The following is a 25,723-nucleotide window of genomic DNA, read 5'->3' as shown; positions in this document are numbered from 1 at the left end:
AAACGGCATGTATTTTGTCGATGTTTTTGTTATGCAACATATCTGACCGTCGGTATTGTTCCCAGCAGCAGACGATTCGAGATGGTTATTGTATCCCCTAAGATTGCGTAATACTACAGTTGCTTTAGTTCTCGAAGTAGAAATATATAGTTGTAACTTATAATCAGACTGAATACAGCCTTTGGGCTTATCAGTAATAAGGCATTGATCCCTTATTTAATCATCAATTTTATTGCTGCCGATGTGATAATTTGAAAATTAGTTCCACCATTTTCACTGGGACCAGCTTTTTGAACACTTTTTTAATTTCACTGTCCAAATTAGTCATACAAAGTAAGACATAGCACATGTTGGTTTTGGTGCCATGTCTTTCTACCCAAATAACAGGATTATATAGCGTGTTCCGATGTAGATTGACATCGGAACGAGTAATCAACGTTTCAGGAATATCTCACACACTTGGCAGCCCATGTCAACACTCTTCCACAAATTGATAATGTAATTATTATACTTACTGTGCTTTTTCTATCCTGGTGGAATCAAAATCTGACACTTGCAAATGGGCGCATTTTCATGTTCCGTTGACATACACTTGTTGAAATGCGACGGAAGTCGAGATATGCCGAAGTATGTCCAACTAGGTTCGTGTTGGGGATATGTTTCTTGAACGAACCGAAACGTTGATTACAGCTCCAATAGACATAATATAGTTTTATTTGTTTCGTAAAAGAATAATAGTTCAACTCAACCTGATTTCTGCATTCCCAATTTGAAATGTAGGCCAACGAAACTTGAAAACAAGTCCATTTCTTTTGTGAGAAATTGAATTTATTAGAGAAAAGACATCAAGGTAAAGTCTGACTAAAACATTACGACTTTACGTCGTTTTTTTTAGTTGCCAGTTGTGTGAGATATTCCTGAAAATTTGACTTTCGTTACGATTTTAGTCGACATCAAAACACGCTACACAACGCCGTTAGTTAGGCCGAAAGACCCTAATGCACACAACATAAATATCAGCGTCGAGGTCTTACATGTAGGACTATGTCCAAATTAGCATATATAAAAAATTAAATAGCATCCTCCCGCGTTAGAACGCCCTATTCATGCATCGTACTGCAAAATATGCGTATCCACGTGCCGGCCGTTTGGTTACGTATTCTGTACTAAAAGCCTGGCTCTTTTGAACCTTTTGATTCATAATCTCCATTTAAAAAAAATGGCATTTATATTTGATTTTGATAATTTTTAAATTTTAGGATACTTTCTCCCATCTCGGATAGAACAACCCGCTGCTATTCAAATTCAGTACCTAAAGAAACTGATTTTTTTTTATACTGATTTATAAATAAACAACAATATCATTTCCCAGAATTTATTCTCTGCTAGACAGGTGAAGACATCTTCTACACAAATACTTTATGTTGTTCATGGTTGTTACTGACACGTACCAATTTGGAAATGTTCTTGATCCATACATAATAATTTTCTCATCTCCTGGTTATCAGTAGCAAATCAAGCATAGTTTCTCTTATTTCGTTGTTAATCCTTAATGGGTATAATCCTTTATCCCACCCACAAATATTTACGGATAATTTGTTATTCAGTATTTCAACTTTTGTAATATCTTTTAATGCAATATGGAACGTTGTCTTGCCAAAATGTAACTTACAAAGGTACTTTAATATTTATCTCTGCAGGCAGCAGGAAAGAAAGCTTTGAAAAGTCTCATTGGAAACATGTATTATCTTTTTCCTAGACGCACGCTCTTTTGTTGCGTTTCATTGAGCAGAGGAATGTACTTTACCTCGAAAATGGTTTGGATTGCAAGATACATAGATCAATAACGAGAAGATGGTGTATTGCCCATCAGCTCCCCGTTTTAATAATGCATCGAATTGGCGCTTTATTACATCAATCGCATGCACAATACTGTCAATCACATTATTTACATTTAACCGACGTGCCCCTTTATTAGCAAAAAGGCAACAACTGGCTCTGCTTCTTCTCTTTCGTCCACAAATTTTATCATTTTGTGAACGCATATTTTCAACGAAAAAATGAACTTTACTTCTTTGCTTGCATTTATTTATTTTTTTTAGATTCGCTGCAATGTTTTTAAAAAAATATTTTTGTAAGAATTTATTGAAGACGTAATTATATTATAATCTCTTGCCTAGCGGGGACTCAGAAGTTTGCAACAAGTGCTTGGTTATTTTCTTCTTCCAAGCAGATATTGGCATGTTAGCCATTTTTTCTTGGAGATGGAATGGGAGTAATATGTTGTTGGGTTTTTTAATTTTTTATTATAAAAATGGAACAGGTTTTGAAACAGTCTTTTATCTAAATTACTTGGAGATGGTATGGGTTGTTTTTATGTTATGCTAGAATCTGACATAATTTCTGCAACATGTTGGTTGATCTATTTGCTACTTTTAAGACTCATGATGCTCTCCAGAATGTTCCAAGTTCAATAGCTTCTTTAGAGCATGGTAATGTTAAACCTTGTTCTGGTGGTAATGAATACGTTTTTCACGTAAATCCATAAGTCTTGATGACAAGCAATGTTCCTATGACAAATAGAACAGTGATATAGTTTTATTATTCGCTCCATGACTAAAGACATCATCATTCGTATCAGTTTTCTTTGACTTTAAATAATATGATTGCCTGTATTGTATAAGTTTGCTATGTTGTGTTTGCAATTTGTTTTCTTAAGGTCTCATTGAAATGACTTGGTTGTTATTTAAAATCCATGACAAAAGGTGTAATTTTTTTTACCTCATTATTTGTGTATAATACACACAATACTAACCACATATGACAATATGCACATTTATAGCTGAGAAAAGTTGTAAACAATTTGCTTACCACTCATATTTTTGTTAATAAATCAGTTGGATTGCCCAAATGAAACAAATTATTCAACTTCTACGATTTGGGAATTATTATGAATAACTAAACGGTGTTTTTTTATTACTTTCGAAAAAGTATTCTAGGTTAAAGCCCAAATGCCACTGTCACGTACAAAACTTGTATATGCCAAATCCATAGCTGCCAAAACCCGAGTACAAAATTACTGACTGCTTGTGACAAAAGTACTGATTTTCAGGACCAAATACTGATTTTAAATTGTTTAATGCATATGCAACTATCAGTAAAGTAGGACAATGCCTTACATAATTATTTAATGTCAAAGATGCACGTGTTGCACACTTGCACCTTCTGGACGGGCACCATGTTCCATTCGGGTGCCCATTCAGAAGGTGCAAGAGTGCAAAACACTCAGACACAATCTGTTTATAGGAGCCTTTTCCACACCTTTTTTTTTTCTTCTCTTTTTTCTCTCATCAAATATCGATTCCAATGTACCAACTTTCATTGATGATCTCAATTCTGTGTGATTTTCTTCCTTTCGCTCTAGCATACGAATAATCCTTTGCGATTTTACTGTCTGGAAAACGTGTGCAAAATAAATTGCCAGAACACTAGTAGCTGAAAGTGGAAGATTCATTTCTAAAAGATATTTAATAAACCGAATTTCGATCGAATTGCATACATCAAGGTTCTCTGTGGTATTTATGTACGTCCTAACTTCAGGCTGAATTGTGTATGATGAAGCAGCAAGCAGATTTTTATTAGCTTTTTCGTGCTCTTGTATTTCATGGGCACCTCCATGCCAAATAGCGAAATCACATTACACAATTTGCAAAATGTAAGGTTTTCTCCTTTACTAGATGGTTTCACAAATCTAAACAAGATGGCACAATTGTCCTTCCAGTTCTGTTTTCTTGTCTTTCCTGGAGAAAATTCTGAACATTCTGCTTTCCTGTTCAACATGATTAGAAGCTGAATATTATGAAGATGAGATACAGTGACAGCGGTAACTGTTTGCAAAATCCAATATGGCGAATAAAGACATGCACGGTAGTCTCGATTTCGAATGAACCAATAATATTGTAGAACTGTGTTCCTGTATACATGCGATACATTTCTATAAGAATGGAACCGAGTGACCGTTCTAATCTGAAAATTGCAAGGAATTTTTTTTATAGTTTTATAAAATGAAGAAGAAAAAAAACGTATTTTTTGCAACAAAAAAAAGCATACACCCGTATTCAGGTCCAAAGTACGGAAAACACGGGTCACTTGGCAGTTATGCAAATTAAACAAATCATCTGAATACCACTGAATCTTGAAAGATACTAGTCCTTAAACATCGTTGGGTTCCATTAAAACCAGATAACACGGACATTTCATCACATTACGAGCCATGTAATTTCTCACTGAAACTAAGAATTCAAGCCATTTTTCACATCTTTATAAATTAATCCAATATTCATTAGCTACATCTGTGGGTCAACCAATTTCAGTCGAAAGCTGGAGGACAAGATTTGAGGACGTCACCGTTGTAAACATAAGTAATCAACACCATGCTTTGTTGGATTGTCTTAAACCCAAGTTCGCGATTCAAAGTATTCCAGCGCTCCAGCTGATCACCAATGTTCACCCAAGTCTTATTTTTGTAATCTATTACATTCTTTTTTTAACACCTCAATCTGCTTTTTAAAAAAACTGGGCCTACATCTCTTTTAACTTGTGTGCCACGTGTAAATGTTGTTATCAGATTAGTCACGAATGGAATTTGTTGGATGTATCACTTTTGATGTACTCCCAGATAAGAAAGGAATTATGAGCTACTTCGTGAACTCAAGTAAGGTGTGGCACCACTTAATTCTAAACTAAACATTTGCACAGCGTTTAAACCTAACATCTTATTTCAATGAATGGTTTATGCCAGATAGCTTGGTATATCTAAACCTGGGGATAAACTCTATTGATGTTCTCTATGTTGCATTTCCACTATAAAAAATACTGCAGTTTCTAATGCCATTTGAATGAATATATATATATATATATATATATATATATATATATATATATATATATATATATATATATATATATATATATATGTATATCACGAACATCGGGGTATAAAAACATAGACTGCACTATAAGTGAGGGCGCGAGTTACCGAGGGACCTCCCCAAAATCAGCTAGACAAAAGACATCCAGAGAACTACGGGGTTGTGGGGCTACTGGGCTGTTTATTAACGGAATCCTCGTTTTATAATCGCGTCGAGAATAATTGTCAGTAAAGCGCTTTTTCTGATTAAGTTGTTCGTTATTCTGTATAAATCAGATTTATTTTTAAAATGTCCAACATCTGAAAGATTGAGGTTTCCAACTGGTTTCAACAACCAACACGGTACGCGAAAACATTCGTATATTATGGCACGTCTTTTTTTTTTTTTTTTTTTTGTAGATTAGTCTGATTCCTGGATTGGTGTATACTAGTTGTTAAAAAAACAAATAAAGTCTGAAACCGGCAACCAGACTAACTGTTCATACGCTAACAAACAAGATTCCTTTTTATATAAAAAAAGCAACATTTCGTGAGATAATCGTCTACGTCGAAACTGAATTATGGAATTGTTCAATTAGTAAAATAATGATGCCGTGATTTTATTGCAAGTAACTGAAACATCTTTTCATCCTTGAGAATATCTCTACATGCGAAGTCAGAAATTCTCTGAAACTCGTTTTCCCACAATGGTCCGTATCTGTGAAACAAAAGCTCTTTGTTTTACGTAATACTCATTTCGCTTGGTTACCTTGCGATCTTTAATCACAGTTATGGTTGAGTAGGTTAATTTAAGGAAGTTTAATTAGATTACGTACACAATAACATTTATAACAGTGTTCGATTGATCAACTGAAATAAGTTACCCGACATACGACCGGAGCCGCTGGTACTTAAGCATATAGGATTTGTATGCCTTTTAAATTTTCGGTTTATTCCAGCTCCTTTATTTGATTCAAAAGACGTAATTAACTTGATAATAGAAAAGGAGGCCCGCTTTTTATTTAGTGCAACAATACAACAAATGCTTCCGCTAATCCGATATTAAAACATGGTCGTCGCTTAATTATAGGCCCGGCCCTAGGATGTGCGGTTCCCAAGGCAGCAAAAGATGAGAGCGGGGCCCCAAACAAAAGAAATGCATTTCGGAGAAGGTTGGGGCCAAAGGTGGTTGCCTCGTTCGCCTTGCCTTAGGGCCAGGCCTGCTTAATTAGGTTCTCAGAGAAATCGCGGACAGAGCTGTTACGGTAGATTAATATTTTACTTTTAATTACAACAGGACACATTGCATTTATGATCATTACACTAAAAAGCAACTAAAAGATAGAACTTGAAATCAAATTTCAATTGATACAAAGATTATTTAATTGGCATTTATTTAGCGAAGTACTGCCTCCACTGGGCGTAAATGACATTTTCATCGATCAAAATTTCCTCGAGTATCGTTAATTACAGTGTACTAAGAATGTCGTTTGGAAAGAAAATGTAACAAAGGTTACGAGTTCTTTTTAAAGTTGATATTTCACAATGTTGGTTAAAATTTCCAGGTCCTATCTACCATTTTCGACGATAAAACGAGCGATATATCAGTTTCCATTACCAATGTTGATCGAGATTTTCTTTTCAAGTTCAACCAATAGGAATACGTTTTTTGGTATTTTCTAGTTTAAAAAATGGTATCCACGCCTGACCCCGTGTTATAAGCAGGTTGGCGAGTTATCGAGGGAGTGGTCCATATATATATATATATATATATACACATACATATATATATATATATATATATATATATATATATATATATATATATATATATAAAATTACAGATATAGATCTAAATTATTATATAATTTTCAATTTCATTATCATTTTTCTTCTTTATCATGTTGTGTGCTTGCACATAACTGCAATCTTTGCATTAAACCATGTGGATCGTCATAGTGCCTGATCTTTTTAAATTTCTGCAATCTCTCCATGTGGATATCTTGCTAATTATATATTTTTGAATGTTTTTATTTAACCATCTCCATAGCTGCCAACTCACAATTAGTGAAAATAGGGATACAAATTAGTGAATTTTGATATGTTTTCGTGAAGCGATCTTCGAGTTCGGAAAGATGTCGGAACAAATGTTTACCATGGTCTCCAGCTGATAAAGGTAGATTGTGTTCAACAAGAAAACTCACAATGCTTTATAGTTGGTAGCTTGCAGGTCTTCCGTCGATGGCTTCAAATATTCCAGAGCTGAAATCTGCTGCGAGTTCTCAATTTTCCCAACCTATATGTGCTTTTTGCTACCAATGTACGTTCTCACATCGTCTCTGCCACCATGCCCAATGCTAAAATTTGTGGCACACCGTGTGCAAGAAGCATGATGTATATCGTCGTTTAATGGCTGAATGAACGGCCAATTTTTGGTATATTCCAAACTAAACTTCACTTTTTGTGCAACACATTTCTTTTTCATTGGTGGTAAAGACATTATCAAGATGCGAAGTCGAATGGTAATTCAAATCAGAGTTGGCTGCGCATGCACGGAGCAAAATTCATGTTAGGCCCCCGTTTCTCAAAAGCATTTGTGAAACTACTCCTATACATATAGAATAAAATACGCTAAAATGCTTGCTACCGGGCTAACCGTAACAATCAGCTATAGTTCTACTAATATCGCGACCAGCAGTACCAGACCATTTCGGTAACTGCCGATAATACGACTAGCACTTAACGAGAAATGGTTATTTTATTAAAGATTTAAAATAATTGAGAATTCTTGATTTTTTTGTGTGCGGCGTGACTGTGAATCGCTGGAAAAGTCGTGAAATTCAAACCATGATCGCGAGGGTTGGCAGCTATGCATCTCTGTATATTTCTTTATATTAAATCGTACGATCAAATTGAGAAAAAATTTTGGACAAAATAGTCCATTTTCCTTGACAGTAATTGCATATTATTGCAACAATTGTCTAATTTGAACTATGCTAATTTTTAGTGGTCAATATAAAGCATTTTGGTATTTTGATTAATTTTATTTCGATTTAAACAGCCGAGTCATTGTTGCGGTCTAGTTTAAAGTCCACTCTACAACCCTTCTTTGTAGAAGTATTAATAATAACAAAAACATTTTTGTTGCCACCAAATATCTTAGCATCTACTTAAAATGTTCTAATTGAACTTTAAGTGTTTTTGCCTCTTCTTTCACTTATAACTTCACACAATTTGTATGTAAAAGGAGGCCTGAAAGGTTTCAAGAATGAGACTGGATGGTCTGTATTTTCTTCCGCACTAAGAAAGTCACAAAACCCAATTCCTGGCACTCTGCTCGGAATTCCATTTTGTAAAAGGGGCCTTAAAGGTTCTAAGAATGAGATCGGCTGGACCAAATGACCTCTTGCACTATGCATAAGTGAATGAACAGCTCGATATATGCCAGCTTAGAATGAATCATTCCTTTCTAATCAATACGAGTGTGCATGAAAATCATGTGGCATATTTCTATATATATGAGAACCTTACAATGAATCTCTCAAGAATTACTACATTTTTCAAGCTATTGACATTGCATTACATAATATAATGATAGTTTAAAGTCTGAAACATTGCCAACAGATCATTCAGTGCAGTGCTAATTCAAACCTGTGTTTAGAAAGTTAAGTAACCATAACAACTGCTGCAAAATCAAATTTTTGACAAATTATGCAATCATCAGCATAACTGTCTTCTCAACAGCTCTAAACAGTCCAGGCCTGTTAAAGCTGCATTAATATTTCATGTACATTTATGAAGTCAATGATTAAAACAAAGCTCATTGTGATAGTGTTGAGTGTGTTATAGAGCGTCTTGTCATGTAATATCAGGTAATTATCCCATTTTCTTCCCATACTCAGTTTTATAACAAATATAAATTTCTTACCACAAGAACCTCATGTACTGTTGCATTTCTTATGCATCATTCAATATTTGTAGCAAAATTTCATATCAAGTTTGGAGCAGAAATGGTTCAAAGTTTATTTCAAGCAAAGAATCTTCAAGACTGGTAACTGGGTGCAAGTGTGACTGACTCAATGGGCTTGAATGGTCTGGTTTTCACCCACTTTAATCTGAACTGAAGTAGTCAACTTGTGAACAATGACTTCTCTGGGTTCATTTAACTCTCAAGAGTTAAAAGATGTCTCTATAAACAAGTAGTCTGAAAATGCATGCATGCATCAGTTCAACAGAACAAGACAAGAATACACAGAAAGGCACAAACAGGTAGGCTTTGTAACATACATTAACTGAAGGTGATGCTTTATACAAAACCAATACATATATGCCATTCGACATAAAACATAGGACCAAAAAATAGCAATTGTGGACCATATCACCGAGATGGCAGTCTCAAAACCTGAAAAATGGATCAAGAGAAGTCAGCAAGTGTACAGATTCTGTTTACATGAAAAAAATATTAAAAGTGACAACTGAAGACACAAAATCAAGTGATAAAATGACATGTTTTAATCCCTGGCATCAATATAATTCCAGTTCCACACAAGTACACTGACAAAACTGTTTTAATATCACAAAATGGTGACATTTTCTAAATCAGCAAGCTCAGGAACTGATGCTCCACTTTTTTAACAACTTCCATGGCCCATCCTAAATGTCAAGGATCTGAAATTATACATATTCAAAACAATATTATCACTTTCATTCTCAACCTAATATTACTTTAATCTTAATATTCAGAAAAATAGTTGTTTTAAATAAATAGCTGTTTATGCCATTAAAAATTACAGTGCTAATTACATTAGAATGAATCTGATTGATTACAGGGACATAAGGCGCTGATTGAGGTCATTTGGAATGTAACTATCTCCATCTTGAAGGAATTTTGATAATTACAGGAAAAAATTCATGCATATTTTAAACATTTTATGCATACTGAAAACTGTGCTTAAAATGTATGAAAACTGTGTATTCAACTCAGGCTCTCAGATCAAGACACTATAGATTCAAGTGACAGTAAATTTGAAGTGGCTATACAGATTGTACACATATTTTGAATTTTTCTTTGTCCTGTACAAATTATTGCACAAGAAAACTTGCTAAGGACACACCACCAACAGTCATATTATTTAACAACAGGCCCAATGTGATGTCATTTAACTCACTAACATGACAGCTAATCATTTTAGTAAGCAGGCTTTGTGTAGTATTAACACAACCTTGTTTAAGTTATATCCAAATTTTATCTGGAGTCCATTTCACCGGAAATATGGCTTCCAGACTAAGTAAAGGGCTTGGTAAATCAGATGTTTGAGCACCTCATGAATATGCAAAGATCTCCCTCACTGAACTTGTCCCATGATCTTGGTGATATAAGCATGTATTCCAAATCTGATAAACGTTGGATTGGAAATATGGCACCCAGAGTGAACTCAAGTACAAACAATTTGACGCCTCATTACTATGCACAGATCTTCATTACTTGCGTGACATGTTTATGATACATGTGGCGCCAGAATGGTAATAAGCAACTGTTGACAGATGGATGAATGCACTTGACATACCACAAGCTTACTTGGCCATACAGGCAGGTAAGCTAAAAAAATGAACCAAGGATTCATTCTTTACCAACTGATATATAGGCAAGAGGTCCAAGTGGGCCTAAAATCAGTCATTTGATTATATAACTTTACAGATGACCATATCACCAAACACGCTTCCATAAGATTATATGATAATCCAATTTAAATGATCCCCCAAACATGATTTACTATAGTTTTATACAACCTCTTTCCAAAAATAAGCCATAATTAATATGCACAGCTCTTGTTCAAAATCCAACTCGTCCAAGATTTTGATAATAAGTTTTATTGAAAGAAAAAAAAAATAGGCTCTCGAGAAGTAACATGCTCAATGAGATACAATAGCACCTCAATAAACTGGACAGATCTCACTTATACAAACATGTTTATCTAGTTGAGCAATCTAGTTCAATCTAAATTCACCCTAATAAGTCAATCAGATGAAAGACTTTGTCATTAGTGTTTCAAATAATTCTCAGTCAAATTCACCATCTCGACATCTCTTCAACAACTCTGGTCAAAAATAAGTCAATCACACTCATAACTGTCCTCAACCTAGATTTTGATACGAATCAATTTATTAATTTCATCAAAATCTAATGCCAGATCACTTCATTAATATGGATGAATCATACTCATTATCTATGTTGTGCAAAATCTTGTTGATACAAGCCTGATGAGAACTTTTATAAAAATATACAGACTGGAGTGAAACAAGGAAGTCGAATGGACAATCAACATATTGATACTCCAACAGTAGCTTTACCACCAAACAACAAAAAAAATAATGCAGAATGAATCAGGTCTAGAACTGAACAACTTTCATTGTACCAGGACTAGTTGACGGAAACATCTACTAGACTAGTCCTTCCAAATCTTCACTAGTCCTTCCCATGAAACAATATCAGAAATGGATCTAGATGAACAGAACATATATTTCTTAAGTATCGCTACCACCAAGGTTACTGGAAAATAGTAATTACAAATTCAATCGAAAATCAATGCCTGATTCTCTGTAAAGTAACTGTGAAAAAAATGAGTCAGAAAACTTGGAATCTTTTAGAGCTCAATGTGAGATCTTTCACTACAGCAGTAATTGGTTTTCACAACAGATATTAACTTTAGAACCAAAAATGTCTCATATTGCTAATCCTATAAAGCTGGAATGGTTAATTGTGGTAATTTTGATGACTATGGTACTACAATAGTATTCTGACACATTCACATGTCTGGTTTACAGTTTGTGAGTCAAATTTTTGTCTGATCTTTTCTTTCTATAATTAGTCATTTATGTTGGGGTGTGAGGTTACAGCTAATTGCCAATCAAAATGTTAATATTCATCAAAATAAGGTGGGGTCAGCATAGGAAACCTTTTTGCTATTAAGCCTACCAAACTTAAACCTTACACTGTGCCCTACCTGCATGATATTCATAGGAAGATGATTCCATAAGTGCTATAAAGAATAATCTAACTCCTCCGAGATCTTGATGATTTACAAAGTCTGATCAAAATCTGTGCAGAAACATGGTCACTAGTGTTCATAAACTCAACCAATCAGATGCAAGACCACCTCATAAACATGTGTCAGTGTCATTCATAAGCTAGCTCCTCTGAGTTCTTAACGATACAAGCAAAGTACCAAGTCCTCCAAACCAGTAATATGACCTCTAGAGTGTTCATATACACAGCCAATCAGTGCAAGATCACTACATTACTATGCATGGTTGTTTCTTATAAATTAATGTTCATGGATGTTTCTTATACAAGACCTTGATGATATAAGGTCACATACCATATCAAGTATGATAAAAAGACAGTGCAGTAATAGGGCCTTTAGTGTCCACAAATCCAGCCAATCTAATGCAGAATCACTTTATTAACATGAATGCATGTTTGCTCAAGCCAAGCTCATCCAAGATATTGGTTAAACAGGTATAAATATGGGTTTGTTCAAAATGTTATGATAAACGAAGTGTTGATAGATGGGTGACAACAGATGCTGAATAATGGATACAGGGCCATAACTATAAGCAAACTTGGCTTCTGGTTACAAATCTACTGATGTGTTAACCAAGATTTTCAAATGATCATAACCCTGCTGAAGGGTGGTAGTGCATGGATATAAAAAAGATTCCAGTTTGTTGTAGTGCAAGTAAGGCAGCTTCCCCTTCATGTGTTTTGGACATGTGACTTTTTTTTTAAAAAAGGAATGAAAGTCTTAAAACTGCGGAGGACTGATGCTGCTGGTGCCAGTTTGTGATACATATGTGCATTTCCAGTGTAGTTCAAAAACAAGTTATTCAACACATTAGGGCATAACCGATTAGCATTTTTCTACTGATTTCCGATTCCGGATTTTGGGCATGAAATTTTTCCGATTCCGGATACGATTCAATTAATCGGAAATGCTAAATTAAAAGGTTTTTCAAATCAACTTTTTAAACCGTGTTACACACGTTTTGCATATCACACCGATGTCACAAGGGGAAGGATATGGCAGGACTATAGCAAAATGCAACGAAGTTCAAAGCCACAAAGAATCCATGAAATTTTTTATTTTTTTGCCAGTTCCGACCCATCCTTTGTTCAACAATTAGTTGATCTTGCCGCCAGGCTTTTATTTTCCCGCCTTAATCATTTATGTCGGCAAGCGGCCAGTTCCATCCTGTACTTTATTCAACAATTAGTTGATCTTGCCGCCATGCTTTAATGTCGCGGTCAAATAAAAATAAAACAGGCTTTTGTTTGGTCCTATAAAGCTGGCCTCTTGCGGAATCATTTTCTTTTAATACCTCATTAGCATGTGTCAATGTATTCAATATTATGCCTTCATTATTGAGGATGTTGACATAAACGGGTAGGACTGTATTATATATTTTAATAAATTTAAATCTTTCGGTCTAACTCAAGTATTATCATTTCACCCCGTTGTGTTGACCATATTGGACTTTTCCGACTTCTTATTTAACTTTATTAACGCACTATCGAATGACACGCAGTGTTAGACACGGTGCTATAGAAATTCAACTTTATTATTTTTATTATCCGAATCGGTCGTTCCTGCCTTGTCCGACTCCGATTAATCGGAAGTTCATACTATCCGGTGGAATCCGATTTCCGGATCAAAAGTCGGTTATGCCCTACAACACATAATGGGGCTTTGGAAGACGTGCATGTTCAGCATAGCTCCAACTGGGGCAAAGTGGATCTTCATAAGATTTGTACAGCTGGCACCAATCTAAGCAATTATTATTTGGAAAATAAGGTAGCAAACCCATTCTGACAGCACTGATTGAGACATTTTTGTATTTATGTGAATGTTTCTTGTACTTGTAAACAAAAAAGGAAGTTCTCTGCTCTTTCATTACCCAAAACTTGTATACCCCCTTACTTGCTCTTTTACTCTATCATCATCCTGAAGCAATATAATATTTATTTAATAATTCTGTAATGTCCTATTTATTAGTATGATTAATTTATTCAAAGTGGTGGTCAACACTAAATACAATCCATCTCGCCTTACCAAAACGATGTCAGTTCCCCTATCTTAGTCTTCTGGCCTCTCTTTCCGACTCGAGGAGGGTCAAAATATCACCTTCTCTGACAGGCCCCTTCACATTCCTGATGATGGATCTGTTGCTGTCATCTAAAAACTCTACTCGAACCTGGAATTGGAAAATAGGTTAATCACAATGTATTGTATGTTGTTTATGACAATATCAGGTTTACCTGATTTTCAAATATTTGTTAATTTTGATCCATGTTATATAAAAATAAAAGGATTCCACTGACCACTATCTCTTCCTTTGAACAGTAGTGTGAACTATGATATATTCCTCTCAATCGCTTAAGCACTCAATTGGAAAGTCTATGATGAATCTTTCCATTACAAAAGTAATATAGTGAAATGTAATTTATTCACAAGACAATATTTGCAAGCTGAATTTTCATCTGATAATAAAGTATAATACAGAGCTGGCCGATTGTTAAGCTGTGAAAAGTGCAGAAAAATGGGTAATGCAGATTCATGGAGGATTCATCTGGGAATCTGTGCCCAAAAGAGGCCATTCTGGCTCCCATGTGAATAGCTATATGCATTGAATGTAACGAGTGTCAAGTAAAAAGATTTAAAACAAGTTGTTTTAGTCAACCCATCTGGAAAACAAAATGGGTCAAATCTATGGTACTCAAATGGGACAAATGCCTCAAAGATTGGCTGTGCAGCACATTTACTTCAAATTAATATTTTTTCTTTTTGCAAGATATACAGTGGTGATCAAAAGGCTGATCCCCCACATAATGTTTCAAAAACATGAATTCACTGTAAACACAAAGATGGCATTGGAAAGATGACTGCTGATTTAATTGTATTGCAAAAAGTCCATGTTTTTTATTGTTATCATCACCCACTACTCTTCAATATTTAGACACAATAGAAGACCAATATTCCCTACAACAAGAGGTTGCTCAAAATGTCATTTCTGGCTAGACCTGGCAACTAAGCAACTGAATGAATCCTACAAGTGAGAAATTAGAAATGGATATCTAACCTTTAGTATTTTTGGGGCAACCACACCACAGATCAACTTCAACCTTGACGTGTGTTTCACTATTATCACAAGAGTTTAAAAAAATATGCAGAAATATTTACTATTTTCAACCGCTATCCTACATACCCTGTATTCTACAAATGTTCCAAATATACACAGCACACCTCCAACCATGTGTGAATGAGGCTGCAACATTTACAAAATTAGTAAACAATGTAAATGAAACCTGAATGTGGTACATCTGTTAGTAGCTGATGCACATGTCCAGGCAGTAGTCTTGCTGCATTATCAATGTTTTCATCATGTCCATGAATGTTTGATACAAAGCAATTATCAAGACCATTCTAAGGATGTTGTAGCTAAATTGTCAGAAATATTCAACCAAGATGCATCTTACAAACTGAACCCTGTCAAAATATGTGGTAAAGAAGGCAGCAAATATAGCAACAAGCTGACAAAGGTATGGCATGCACATAGCCAATGGCTTACATACAAACAGCTGTTGGAAGTAAATATAATGTGCAGATTGGGGTAAGGTCAAGTTATGAATCTCTTCTTTTAAATGGCACCGTTCTGGTTATTATATATGACAAACATGTTTAGAAATTCAGTTGCAGTTATCAACCAATTTTATGGTCTAAACCAAACCCTCAATCACCTCTACAGATATGTGACAATATGCCTGCCTGCTGAGATGCAAATAGATGGTAACTAATACAAGTACCTTTCTACCAGACCCTCAAGAACTTTTTATAATCTTAAAATTTCACTTACCTGTGTACACTGTCCCTGAGATCCAGTACGACCCAGCACCTTCACTACCTGAAAAACATGCAGCAGTTATTGACTGTGTACCCAGTAATGCATGACCATTATGCTATTTATGTCCCAATTTTAACAATAATTTGAGTCATTTCTTCGGCAAGCTGGAGACTAATGTATTGTCTCTGTGGCTTTCATTTTAAAAGTTGCCAGGACAAAATGACAGGCAATAATAGGCAACCTTCCATCAGGAGATCCAGGTTCATATTTTTTATCATCAATTTAAAAATCATTTTTAAATATTACTGGTCCTAGAAGCCGAACAATTAGTACTAATATCAACTCTGAAATTTTGGATCTACAATTGATTTTTCTTTAAACTAACTTGATGCTTTTCTTCTAGAACCAATTCAATACAATATTTTTGTAGAATTTTTTCTTCCAAGAACCAAGTTTATCACAAGACTATTACACCTGTAAATTGACACTTTAGAACAGGGCATCCAACTTTTCTTGACTGGAGGCCAAGTCATCCAACCTTTTAAATGGGGGTGGGGGTGTAATTACAATTATGATTATTCAAAGTTATGACTGTTCAATTTCAATTTCAGTTACGCCATATTGGTGATGTTCAATTACAATTAAAAATAGTGTTCTTGTAATTACTTCAATTGCACTGTAACTGAACCCAAGTCTTAATCCCACTTAAGCCTAAGTAAATCATTTACATACATAGTTTTCTTATTGAAAACTGCTTTACTGCTTGTTCTATATTAATTCTTATATTAGCCTAAAACCTGGCAGTTTAAATATGTACATTTTTTACATTTTTATAATTTTTTGGAATTAAAAAACATGTTTATCTTTGTCATTTTTATTTGACTTATTTAACAGGCAAATCCAGACCTTCGTCTACAGTTATACGATACTGGTGAACTTCAATTACAAATACAGTGTAATTTTAATTTAGTACTGAACTGCACAAATCACCTTGCAACTAAACCCAAGTCAGGTAATTGGCCTGAATATCTCTACCAAATCATAATTTGATTCAAACTAGATGACACAAAATCCACTTTTTCATAGATCTTGTCAAAATTTTCAACAGGAATTTCATAGATTATGATGTAATTTCTGGCATCAATGATCATCAGATTGGCACCAAAATCAACTACTGAGCATAAAACTTCTATCTTTCCACTTTCTCTTTGATGGATAAATTGACATAAAAGTCAGTCTTTGTTTACTATTGCATTGAACAGATATGCTTATGAATATGAACACTGGACCTGGAGATCAAAACAGGCTTTTTTTGCACCAATCACTGTCACCATCATCCATGTGACGTTCTGCAAGGAATTATGGATAGTTATGCAAAGTAGATATCCCAAATCTTGTGCATTATAATTTTAGCACGTTTAAAGGAGTGTACAAGAACAACAAAATCTTCAAATTACGTTTAATCCTCTTAATTAGCTAATTACGCACTCCACACATATTTTAAAAAAAGAGCTACATTTTAAACCTTTTTTAACATATTTTTGAAACTTTTAACTGTTGCTTTTACCTGATGTTGAATTTTCAGTCAAGTGCACAAGACTGTCATTCAAGGCGGAAGAGGTAATGACAAACAACAAATACTGAAGTAGTTCCTGAATATATTAATTTTGCACAATTGCCACTAAAGATGCCACAATAGTGAATTTTGGTTCAATACATGTATTTGACAGTGAACACAAAACAAACGCTGAAGAAAACAGCAAAGTCCATTTTTGTTAAACTGAAATTTTCCAATGCTAAATTTTGACATGAAAAAGAAATGCCATGTCTGATTATGTATGAAGCAAGACTACACCATGGATAATTCTGCCCGGATCTCATTCATATTCAAAACTAGTCTTCACAAATCATTTAAATTGTCCTTGAAAAATTAATAAACTGCTTCATAAACATATATTTCCAAAGTAAAAGAAAATTCAATTTATCGTCAATTTATGAATTCCTTAAAATTTTTTGAGAAGAGAAAATTTCCAGTTGGTGACATTCTTACTGACTTGAAAACAAGTTATACTTCAAAAGTATATCAACATTTGGACCAAATTAGCACACCATATAATAATTTTATAACTTTTCAATCAACAGATGTCATTTTAAAGAACTGATCACCAGCTTAAGAGGTATACAATACTGGGCTGCAACTTTGGTGGTTGTAAGCACCAACTTAAAGTTATAAATATGACTTCATGATCTTGGCGAAGTGTAATTAATTAGACTAACTTTAATTTCCTATTCAGTTTCTAGCATCAAAGATGCCATCAAAACAGTGGATAGTAACATATATTGTTTCATTTATTCACACAGATTGTGCTTCTATTTTTAAATTCTAATGCACAATCACAGACAATTTACAACACATTACCATACATAGCAAATAATTTTATGTTTTACATTTTTTAAAATTTACTTTTACAAATGTACGAATACCTTAACATTTAGTTGTTGTTGGGTTTAACGCCATTTTTCAGCACACGATAGGCTATACATGGCGGCCAGTATTAATGGTGGAGGAAGAACCCATGAAAACCCTGGAAAGAACCACCGACCCACGAGAAGCTACAGGCAAGCTTTCTCACATACCCACATTGGCTGAATCCGAGTCTCGAACCCATGCAGACAGAGGTGAAATGGCAGTGATCCGTAACGGAGGGCGCTTTAGACCACTTGTGGTCCCCCCTTAACATTAATTTTTTTTTTCTCCACATTTTACAATTCTTCCAAGTCCCATTTGTTAAGGAGAAAACTGTTTATCTCCAAAAGTCAGAAATTGTAGAGGACAGGTTACTTTTGGGTTTGCATTTCCGGACAGCTCTTGTTGTAATATCTTAAGGTTAATCAGGGATGGTCCTGGCTTTTAAAAAGCTGTCGCCAAAAAAATCGCCAACCTCAATATTTTGTCGCCAATTTTCAAAAAGTGTCGCCAGAACAAGTAGTGTACATTTTTCCAAGGGTTAATTTAGTCTATTAATGTAACAGGCAATGAAAATTACAAAAGATGGGTTACTTAATTCTTTAATTACAACAAGCATTAACAAAATGTTACAAAGTGTTACATGAAGATCCGTCGCAATTTTAGGGCTGCCCACTTGTTGAATGCAGTTTCAAAGTCTAATTTTTCACATCTGTACGTGCTGATTCTCATGAAATTCTCGAGAGACGAGATGCAGAGTTTATTTCTGATGTCAGTTTTTATGAGGTTCATCTTACTGAATCTATGTTCACAGTCCACAGCACTGACAGGTGACACCAGTAGTCTATCAGCAGCCCCCCCCCCCCCACCGGCTAGCTTCACAAAGCTTGTAGTGAATTGCTTCCTAAATCCCAAGAATGATCACTGAATGCTGTATAAATTTTCTCGACAAACAAAATATGATCTCCATTCCCACGAATGAAACTTACACGAGTCAACACCTGGCAATATTGGACCGTATATATAAGCATAAATTCACACCCAATTTAGGGTTTCTTTCACTCTTGTATTTTGAGAAATAAATAATTATTATTAATTATGCAAAACTGGTTGTTTTTTTTTGTGCTATTTCTTGTTTCGGAGTTTAAGTCTCAGCAGCCGTAACACTGATTGATGGCCAAAGGAAAAGAACAATGAGTAAAATGCTGCACTGGCGACAGACATAATTGTGATTGAGATTTTTCCATTTGCTTTGTATTTATACACAGTAGTCGGTACTTCAAAGGTTATCGGTTTTCTATGAAGGTTCAGCAAAACTATTGTACTGGTATATGTAAAAAAAAAAAAAAAAAAAAAAAAAAAAAACAACAGAAGATTTAGCCATTCAATTAATTGTATCCGTTCTATTCACGTCTTCAGAAGTCAGTCAGTTGTAGGTATAGTGCGGTAGCATGATTGACTGTATCGCAACATACAGTACTCAGCCCAGATGTCAGCATAAGCAGATTATGATGTAACAATGCACTGTAAAGATGGGGTTGTCAATACGAACAAAGGATTGTTTGTGTAACAGATTGATTCCAATGCATTGCTTAGTCAAGTTTGTGGCTTCCTTTCGTTCTCCCTTTTAATTTATCCAGTCCAAATCTATGATTGTATGTACAAATTAAATAACCAAAAAGTCTGTCGCCAAAAAAATCGCCAGATGGGATATTTTTGTTGCCAATAAGGAAAAAAAATCGCAATTTGCGACATTGGCGAAGCCCAGGACGATCCCTGGTTAATATATGTAATAATGAGACCATGATAAATCAAAAAAAGTTATTACCTTCTCTCTAAAAATACAAATATACCAACACACACAATTAACAAACAAATGCATTGTCCATTTAAAGAATAATTTCATTAGTTCATTTTCCTTTTAAAAGTCTCTTTATAATCTTCTTGTAGCAATATTATAGACCAACACATTACATATAAGCCAATACCAAAAGCCAAATAAATCTTTTTAACCAAATGGCAGTTAATTTACTGCCTGTAATTAAATGTGTACACTGATCGGTTTCAATGTATTTCCTCCTAGAACACATTTATCCAAGAATCAGAGGCCAATGATTCATCTTTCAGCTGCAATGACCCCCTGGCTTTGTAATCCAAATAATGCATCTGTCTCTTCAAGCTTACTTTTTTCTTTGTTGTGAAAAAATGTCTTAGATGATAATGTGTTCTCCACCTATCTTGTGGCAAACAAGGGCAGAGTTTTTTTAATTCTTAAACCCTGTCATGAAAGGATTATTCAATTTGCAGTCTTCGCACCGGTAATCCTAATGGATGTGCTGTAATTCAGTCAAGGGAATTATTTTCTCCATTTTTCATTAAAGTTTGATCCACAGCTACTATTTTGTGTTTTGCTTACTTCATTTTCTTGGCATATGAATTTTAGTGTATGCCGTTTTAATCTGGAGATCACTTTCTAGTGCAACAAGCATTGAGATTAAACATCTAGACATCTTGCCGAGATCGATGGAAATCTGAAGAACTTGTGAAAATAGGGGAAGCTACTCTGTTATAACATTGCCTATGCCAGTCTGGTTCCCTGCTTCATATGCTCCCTGCGTTGCACTCTGCTATACTAGAGTGCTACACAGACAGCATACAAAGCAGGGAACCAGACTATGCATATGTTCGAAGTATACATGATACCATCCCTCCTTCAAAGCATTATGCAAATCCTTTGCATAAAAAAACACTGCAACAAAACATGTGCATCAAGTGTGCAGGGACACATATATATGTGTAAACGTAAACACTAGCCTTACAGCCTAAATAATGGCAGTGTCTAGCGTGTTTTGATATTGACTAACATTGTAATGAAAGCAGAGGTCTCACTAGGATTTTAAAACTAGGAGTCCAGGAGTCCCATTTTGGTAAAAATAGGAGTCGCACCATCAAAAGTTGCAGTCCCTTATTTCCTACAGAATCAGCACAGACGTGAGTGCATCTATTTTTCGTAATGTAATCACTCACTATCATATAGCTTCATTATAACAGTCCAATGACAGGATCGCAAATTTATGGTTTATTTGTATACGTACTTGTAGTAATTTTAGGCAAATAAATAGTATCTGCTTTGCTGTTTTTTCCTGTATTTTTGCAAACACATGCAGAGTCAGAAAACAGCATAGACCTTAAAGCACATCTCGCGAATTCCACAAGACAGCATTGTCCCATATGTTTCTGACCTACATAATTTGCATTTAAAAGTTAAATCTTTAATAAAATAATACCTTGGCTTTGCTTTCAATGATTTGTATATTTCTTCTGAATATATCTGCCCGATGATTTAAAAAAACAGACAATCTAATAAACTGGTACATCCCAGACTTAGTGAAGTCCGCCATTATTTCCCGTCAGGCCTACTGGTTCACTTAGTTTCAAAACACTAGAACTAACCGGGCTAAGGTGAGGGGCATTATAAAAAAATATGGTATAGTCAGTCAATGTAGCTCTTAAATAATCACAGGTCAAAAACTGGCATCCAAATATGCGTAATTAAGCGTTTCCAAGATCTCTGGAAAGTATCATTTTCAGGAATATCTAATACAACTGACAGCCAATAACGACACTTTTCTACAAAGTAAAGTCATAATGTTTTAGTCAGAATTCAAATTCTCACAAAAGATACGGACCGGTTTTTAAGTTTCGATGGCTGGAATGCGATGGAAGCCTGAAATGCAGAAATCGGGTTAAGTTGAATTATCCTTTTTTAATGAAATGATTAAAAATATATTAATATTGAAGAATGTATTAGATAACTGCATTTCAAATAAGATTCTTAACATCCTTTTAACTGATTTCAGTATTCCTGGCTTCCATCGCATTCCAGAAAACTGAAATATTGGCCAATGTATTAGATAACTGCATTTCAAATAAGATTCTTAACATCCTTTTAACTGATTTCAGTATTCCTGGCTTCCATCGCATTCCAGAAAACTGAAATATTGGCCCTTAAGAGTCTTGGGGCCATCCTCACAAATTATCTCTTAATACTTTTTATCAATATTATTTGGATCTGTTGTTGCGGGGCCCCATCTGCCTATTTGGTAATCCAGTACTGGCCATAGCTGCCAACCTTCCAGGCTCACAATTTGTGAAAATAGGGATAAAAAGTAGTGATTTGGACATGAATTAGTGAAAAATACTATGACAACAACTCCATCCAATCTGACCATCAATACTACACTATATCAAGATCGCAAAAAAAAATAAAACACTACATATATGCAGAAATATATCTGCATTTCTATTTATTATGGTATTCATAAACTTCATTTGTTCATGTGGTTATTTATCAAGACATGATACTGTGTCAGACTTGAACTTCCTCAACTGCTTGATCATAAATTTGTTTTCTAAAAAGTTCAGACTTCTTGCCTGCTGGTTGATCCTGGTGACTAAAATTGCTGACAAATTTTCTACAGCTAAGGAGGCCCTAAAGTCTGTCCTATTTTTCCTCACTAGAGAAAATACTCTTTCGCTGTCACTGTTGCTGTGAGAAATGCGCACAGGATCTGCAGCACTTTTGGTTCTTCGACAGGAAAATTTGGAAGCAATTTTCGAGTCCGGGAACATTTGTCGGAACAAATGTTTAGCATGGTCTCCAGCTGATAAAGGTAGATTGTGTTCAACAAGAAAACTTTCAAATAAAGCTTCAGCATTGGTAGCTTGCAGGTCTTCAGCCAATGGCTTAAAATATTCCAGAGCTGAAATCTGCGAATTCTTAATTTTCCCAACTTCTACGTGTTTTTTGCAACTGATGAGCTTCATCACATCGTCTCTGCCACCATGCTCAATACTAAAATTTGTGGCACACTGTGCAAAAAGCATGATGTATATCAATGTTTAATGGCAGAATGCACAGCCAATTTTTTATATATTCCAAATTAAACTTCACTTTTTGAGCAATACATTTCTTTTTCCTTGGTGGTGAAGACAATTTCAAGATCTTACATGCGATGCCAAACGGTACTTCAAATCAGTCTTGGTCACACATGCGCGGAGCAAATTTCCGGTTAGGCCCCAGTTTCTCTCAAAAGCATTTTAAAAAGTACTCTTATTCGTAAGATTAAAATAGGCAAAAATGCTTGCTACCGGGCCAACTGTACTAATCGGCTGCAGTTCCACTAATATCGCAACATCAGTACTGGACCATTTCGGCAACTGCCAATATCACGACTAGTGCTTAAGGGGAAATCGGTTATTTTTGTTAAAGATTTAAGATAATTGAGAATTGGAGAATTTGTGAATTTTTGGCTTGCAGCATGAATCCGTAAATCGATGAAAAAGTCTTGAAATTCATGCCAAATTTGTGAGGGTTGGCAGCTATGACTGGCCAATGGGACTTCAAAATATGTCCATTTGCTTGTGGGAATTTTAATTTAGTAAGAAAAAGTTTGGTGTTGCGTGGTTTAACGCCATTTTTCAGCACACGATAGGCTTTACATGGTGGCCAGTATTAATGGCGGAGGAAGAACCTGGGAAAACCCCAGAACGAACCACCAACCCACAAGAAGCTTTAGACCACTTGAGGCCCCTTGTCGTTCCGATATTAAACGACGTCGGAACACGCTATACAACGCCGTTATTTGGGCAGCAAGACCCAGACACCCAAATCAAATATATCAGCGTCAAGGTCTTCCATGTGGGACTAAAGAAAAGTGTAGATGTGGGCTGCAAAATGTGGAATATTCCTGAAAATTTGTTCCTCGGAACTCACAACACAACGCTAGTAAGTCGGTGACCAAGAAAACATAAATATACGTCCAAGATTATATGACTACGAAAAAGAGCGAATCCCGAAAATAGGTGCACTTGCCATTCAGGGAAATCAAATTAGCTGCAAACGTGTACAAATGTAACCAGAATGTTTACTATGAACAATTATCATTCGTGGGTGGAAAACAAATCTTTGTAGCTAAACCTCAACTACAACTTTCTTAAAATAAATGTATGTATTCCGTTACGATTCATTTTGGACAAATTGCTCTCGCGTTGTACAATGATGATACATAAAATAACTAGCGTCTCCCAATTGTTCCCTTTATAAATGTTATATGACTTGCTCCCTTCAAAACTGTTATATGACTATTTAAAATATACTTTTATCTTTACGATGTGATTGTTCCAGTCTGCCAGTAGTCCATACTAACAGCGTATATTGCTTACTTTTGCGAGCTTGATGGGTTGAAGTTTGTCCATATTTATTGATATGGCGGAAAAGAAAGACCATGTGGATGGACTGGTTCATAAACCCTACTCGATTAAGAGTCGTAGCTAATGGCTGAGAAGCACACTAAAAACCGGATTGCCGTACTCTGCTGAGGCTCAAGTAACTGAAGTTGAAGAGTTAAGATTTTATTTTTTCTAAAGCGAGACTTGCATCGTAAACCAGACAAAATGATTACTTACAAAACTACAATCAATTACACAACCCTAACCGTTAGGTATGCAACATAAAACATATGGAATTCTCCCCAATAATATACGAACAGATTCATTGCCGGCCCGAGATTTTAACAATTTCATATCCCTCTTGATACCGTAATCAGCTGATGCTTATCAAATTAGTTTCTAGTCTTGCAGATATCCTTGTAGCATTTGGTTATCATATATATTGGTGTGTACCGTTTACGAAAGAATATTTGCGGTTTTGATGATTTTTCGCCATTTTTCAGCACATGATAGGCTATACATGGCGGCCAGTATATTTGATAGATGAAGAAATCTAGAAAACCCCGGGAAGAACCACTGACCCACGGGAAGCTACTGGCAAGCGTTCACAAAGTCCCACGTTGGTCGAGTTGAGAATCGAACCCATGACTTTCGGGGTGAAATTTCAGTGATCTGTATTTGGCGAGCGCCTTAGATCACTCGGTCACCTGAGGAACATTGAACATTAGTATAGCAAATAGAACATACAAAGAAATGAATGGCAAAGTCTATATATATATAAAAAAAGTTGGAAACAATGAATGGAAAACAATTCAACACATTAAATTTTTTTAGCTGCAAAATTAGCAATAGTATCAGAGTTAGTTTTATCCTTAAGACTTCTAATTAGTAAATTTTTACCAAGACTGTATAAATTACAGACAGAATCAAAACATCACACGAGATCAGATGGCGTTAGATACTTTACTGTGACTTTGTCATTCATGCTAAGTATACCTCTATCAGCACTAAGCACTAGATTGTTTACATGCAAACACATTCATTTCTAGAAGCAAACGGAGGGAAAATAACAGAGAAAAGATTAACAAAGGTTATATAAAATTTCTTAAATTATAAAGAAAGATACTTAAAAAGAGACACATAATTTAAACAACATTATATGGCATCAGATGGTATTAACTGCGTTAATGGGGTTTTGCCGTGTAAGATAGGACTAT

General features: G+C 35.1%; 1 protein-coding gene across 1 annotated transcript; it reads right to left on the bottom strand.

The window, feature by feature from the left end:
- Positions 1–9,398: 9,398 nt before the first annotated feature.
- LOC149807317 (small ribosomal subunit protein eS28) lies at positions 9,399–24,613 on the bottom strand. The gene is made up of 4 exons (XM_089965249.1): positions 24,501–24,613; positions 15,821–15,868; positions 14,020–14,161; positions 9,399–9,577 (listed from the first exon to the last, which is right to left on the bottom strand). The coding sequence occupies exons 1-3, from the start codon at positions 24,531–24,533 to the stop codon at positions 14,039–14,041; spliced, it is 204 nt and encodes a 67-aa protein (XP_089821375.1). The 5' UTR covers positions 24,534–24,613; the 3' UTR covers positions 9,399–9,577; positions 14,020–14,038.
- Between the last annotated feature and the right edge of the window lie 1,110 nt (positions 24,614–25,723).

The sequence above is a fragment of the Sinohyriopsis cumingii genome, chromosome 1, assembly GCF_028554795.1.
Source record: "Sinohyriopsis cumingii isolate HCF-2022 chromosome 1, ASM2855479v2, whole genome shotgun sequence".
NCBI lineage: Eukaryota > Metazoa > Mollusca > Bivalvia > Unionida > Unionidae > Sinohyriopsis > Sinohyriopsis cumingii.
Note: the sequence above shows the minus strand (reverse complement) of the source record. Positions and strands in the feature narration are given on the sequence as shown.